The following is a 4,606-nucleotide window of genomic DNA, read 5'->3' as shown; positions in this document are numbered from 1 at the left end:
AATAACCTAACAGAGGAAAATAAACTATCAAACAGAAAGAGAAATAAACTCACAACCAAACTACTTTTTGTTTAATTAAAACATGTGCGGCCTAACTTGTTATCTGAGTTCCTTCCCAGCCTAGCACTCCTCGGACAGTAGGAGCGGGAGCCTCCCCTGCTTCCCCAAGAAGGGACAGACAGCACCAGATGCCTCCGGCTACCAAGAAGAAACTGATTTCCGCTGTCAGTCTGCTCCGGGAGAAACAGAAAAGGCCAACGCAGCAGCTTCACAGCCACTTTTGCTATCAGTCCTCTGAAGCAGAGAGAAAAAAGAAACTTCTACCCTTTGAAAGCACCAAGCAACTTTCCTGGCCACCGTACATTCCTTTCCTCCCTCTGTGTGTGGTGGCCAATCTCTCTCTCTCTCTCTTTCTCTTTCTCAGGAAAATAAACTTTTACTTCTATATATCCTAATCACTGAGAATTTCCCCCCACCTATGGATTTTACACCCTAACAATAATGTCTTACTTTTCACTGTATATTTTGAAATTTGTACCATATGCATGTTATTTTTACGAAAAAAATTAATATTTAAAACTTGACACAACCAAAGGAAATGAAAATCAACTCATTGAATAAGCAGCCATGGAGAACTAGGGGACCCAGATGTTCTCAGGTCTCTGCCCTGCCTCACTCAAGGGCTGGGCACAGGAAGGGACACTCATACGGGGGGTTCCCGGGGGTCAGGGAACGTCGGGTCCTGGTCCTCCCCACCCGACTGCACAGTCAGATTCAGGCGAAGCCAGAACCGCCCGAGCTTCCCACCCCCGCTTGGTCCCAGCGGCAACCGCTGCAGCGGCCGCCAGGGGGTCGGACACACGACGCCCAGAATCTGGGCCCAAGGCCCTGGGCACGTCCCACCAAAGCGTGGTTTCCGACGAATGTTCCAGAAAAACAGGCCTGAGACCGAACGTGCAGCTTTCGGTCGCCGCCCCCAGGCCGACTCCTGCATCCGCGGCTGAGACCGGCGGCCGCGGCAGAGGCGTCGCCAAGGGTGCGGGGCTCCGGGCGCCCAGTGGTCCCGGCCCCAGCCCGCCATGAACGGGAGCCCAGAGACCCCTGACACCTGGAAATCACACCTGGCGGTCGGGGCTGGACTTGACGCCCGCGGGCCCTGCCCTCCGCGACCCGACCGCCAGGGGTAGGGCCGGGGGCCACACCGTGGGGTTGAGACAGACGGACGGACGTGTGGCAGTGGGACTCGCGACGGCAGCGGGGACCCCGGGTCGGCCGTTCGCGTCCCCCCACCGCTCCGCGGAGCCACTGTCGCTCCCGCGGCGTCTGCCTCGAGGGTGCAGGGCGGGAACCTGTCCCAACTCCGGGACTGGCGCGGAGCCCGGCAACGCCCATCGGGTTTCCCAGCCTCGCCCGCCCGGAATTCGGGATCGGAGGCCAGGGGAGAAGAGGCGGAGAGGACATGGAGAGGGGCGGAGGACACAGGGACCCGGGATACGTAAACGCCCTTTCCCCATGTGCGCCTGGAGCCCCCAAGTGACCAGAAAAGTGGGGACTCATTTGTTCTTTTTGCAGATATACTCATTTGGCGTCCATCAGCTCCACGGGGCGGGGGGTGGGGGTCGCCCAGGCAGGCCGTGACCCCTCCCGGCCCCAAACTCCAGGAGCCCGGCCCCACCCACGTTCCCACCGGGCCTGCTTGGCAAGAAAGCTGCAGCGACCTGAGCCTGAGACCCGCCACCTCCCGGAACGCGGCCCTGCTAAGACCTTCCCTGACGGAAACGGTCCTAACCACGTGCGGGTTCAAATCCCGCCACGACAACGGATTCGCTGTGTGGCCCGGTGTCACGGTCTTCGCCTCACTTTTCTCATCTATTCCAAAAGGACACGGACACAGGAGCGCTACAGGATTAAACTTTATTTGCACACAAGGCCCGGGCCCCGCCCCCAAGTCCCCTCAGAAGATCTTCAGCGACTCCAGCTGCACGTCCCCGCCCACCTCCACCAGGCGCACGCGCGCCGGCGACATCCGGTGGCGGAAGTGGTGGAACTGCGCGTCCCCGACCACGGCCTGCGGGGCCAGGGGCGGGAGTGAGGGCTCTGGTGGCCTGCGCTGCGTGGCCCCGGGGAAGTCGCTTACTCCCGCTGGGCCCCAGTTTCCCCATTGGGAAAATGGGGCTGTTGTTAATTCTAACCTCTTTTCGCAAATTCAAATGAGTTTACTGTTTGGCACAAAAAACACGTGCTTTGTTAGTGCTGCAGGTGGATGTTAGAATTACTATTTTGTCTATCGCTCGCCACTGGAGCGCAGCCTTGCAGACTTAACTCACTTAAGGTCTGGGTAGTAGCTGGTCTGCGCCAGGCCTTCCCGCTAGCTCCGCCACCAGCTGTAGCTCACCTCCTACAGTTGCGCAGGCGCGAGCGACAAGGGTGCGGGGGACGTCCCCGCCCCGCCTCGGCCGCGCCTCCGCCCACCTCCCCCGCCCTCCCCCTGTCGCCGCGTCCCACACCCTCTGCTCCAGCGCCCCGGGGCTTGGCGTGCAGCGCCCTGTCGCGGAGACGCACCTTGAAGCCGTCGTCGGTGGCGATGAGCAGCACCTCGAAGGGCTGCCCGCGCTGGAACGGGATGCCCGGGCCGCGCTCCTCTCGGCCCCAGGCGCCCTGCTCCAGGCTGTTGAAGACGACGGCGGACTCGTCCAGCCGGGGGTTGAAATGCAGGGCTGCGTCTGCGCCCTGCTCCTCGCTGCACAGCAGGTTTACGTGGAACCTGGAAGCGCGGGGCGGTGGCTGTCGGGGCTCAGGAACCACCCGGAGCAAAGTCAAGGGCCAATAGACCGGGACTCCCAATTGTCGGAGCACCCCCTGATTGACAGGGACCCGAAGACGACACACCATAGAATGAAGGGTTGTGCATTGATGGCCAGGGAGCCCAGGATCCCAAGGCATCCAGTAGTTTCTTGGGGCCCGTGGCACATCCACCCAGACCACAGTCACTGTATGCACTTATTTATGTGTCCCCGTTTCCAGAGTCTGGGAGCTGCCAAGGAGTCGTGGTGCTGGTGGCCAGGGTGTTCCAGGTTCCCAGGGAACCCTCAGCTCCCAGAGGATGGAGGACAATACCAGGGAACCCAATAATTTCAGAGGATCCTCTAATTTCAGAAGGCCCCAAGGTCCCCCAGAGAGTATTGATTGGCAAGGCCTCCCAGTGTCTGGGGTGTCTCCAGGACTGAGGTACATTTCCACAGTGCCGGGGACTCAGGGAAGTCATAGGACTCTATCTAGGAACCCTGGGATGCTCTGGAACCCCATACTCTTAGCGAGTCTTGGGGGCCGGAGGCACACGGGCATGGGGCAGCTAAGCGAATCCATCAGGTGTCAGAGGGTCAGGATAGGCCTGGGGATTCCAAGACTCTGGTGGCAGAGGTGGCCCCAAGGCCCCCATCCCTCGCAGCAAGAACTGGGGTCAGCTCAGTCTGGAGTCCTCCCCGCTTAGCTCTGGGCCCTGGGGTCTCACCTGCCAGCCTTGTCAGGGATGAAACCTCGAAGTCGGAGCACCGTGCCTGGGCGGAGGCCCTCGGGCAGTGAGGTCCTGTTCTGCAAAAGTGGGGTGTGGGGGCATCGTGAGCCAGGCAGACAGGGAGACGGAGGACGGGTCACCCCTGGGAGGAATGGACCAGGACTGACACCAGCAGAAAACAGTGGAAGAGAAGAGGGTCACAGGAAGGAGAGAGAGGGAGACAGAGACAGGGCAAGCGATGGGGAGAGCAACAAAAAATGTCGAGAGAGACCAAGAGGAAGCCACAAAGAGGGAGATGGGGACCAGTGGGATGGGGTGTGTCACCCCAGACGCCTCAGCCCGGCACAACCCACAGCACAGCCCCTGCCCACTTTCTCCGTTGACATGGCAGCCCTCTGCCGGACCCCAGCCCCCTGCCCAGGTGGCCCAGCCTGGGACCTGGGCACTGACAGAGCTTACCGACATGGCTGGGACTGGGACAGGCAAGAGTGGTGGTGGTGAGACTGTGAGGGACCTTAATAAGGCACACGGGACTGATGACTCACCACCCCTCCCACCGCCACCCACACCTGGCCCAGACCCTGGCCCCGGGCAAGGCTGGTGAGGCTGGTGCGGCACCCTCTTCCCGGGGCCCTGGTCCCCACTCACTGAGGGTCCCAGGTGCCCTGTCCCTCTCCTGTGACCCCACAATTACAGGGACAGTCCGTAGCAGTCATGATAATAGGAACACGGGGAAGGCTGAGTGTGCTCCGCCCAGCCTGGCACAGAGTTAAATCTCTTCTGCTCGCCTTGCACAGAGACGTGCTGGGTCCTGAGAGGCCGAGCTGGGGCTGGAACGCCAGAGCCTCGTGTCCCAGCCCAGAACCTCCTGCCTAGGGCTGAGGGTGTCTCTGCACCAGTCCCGGCGTGGGCCCCTGTGCTAGGACCATAACCACAGCCCCAGCAGTGAGGACAGGGCAGCTCCAGGGGGCAGGGCTGCTGCCCGGCTTGTTTGCCGCTGCATCCCGGGCCCTGGGTGTGCCCGGCACATGGCAGGGCCTCAGTAAACAGGGCTGAAAGGCAGGGACAGACTGTGACAATGGGGGCCCTTTC

General features: G+C 61.2%; 1 protein-coding gene across 1 annotated transcript; it reads right to left on the bottom strand.

Moving 5' to 3' along the window:
• Positions 1-1,900: 1,900 nt before the first annotated feature.
• LOC123624367 (galectin-7-like) lies at positions 1,901-4,000 on the bottom strand. Its single transcript, XM_045532088.1, has 4 exons — positions 3,974-4,000; positions 3,512-3,591; positions 2,563-2,764; positions 1,901-2,068 (listed from the first exon to the last, which is right to left on the bottom strand). Exons 1-4 carry the CDS (start codon positions 3,977-3,979, stop codon positions 1,955-1,957), a joined length of 402 nt encoding a protein of 133 aa, XP_045388044.1. The 5' UTR covers positions 3,980-4,000; the 3' UTR covers positions 1,901-1,954.
• Between the last annotated feature and the right edge of the window lie 606 nt (positions 4,001-4,606).

Source organism: Lemur catta, chromosome 19, assembly GCF_020740605.2.
Source record: "Lemur catta isolate mLemCat1 chromosome 19, mLemCat1.pri, whole genome shotgun sequence".
NCBI lineage: Eukaryota > Metazoa > Chordata > Mammalia > Primates > Lemuridae > Lemur > Lemur catta.
This window is presented reverse-complemented; position numbering and strand designations above follow the sequence as displayed.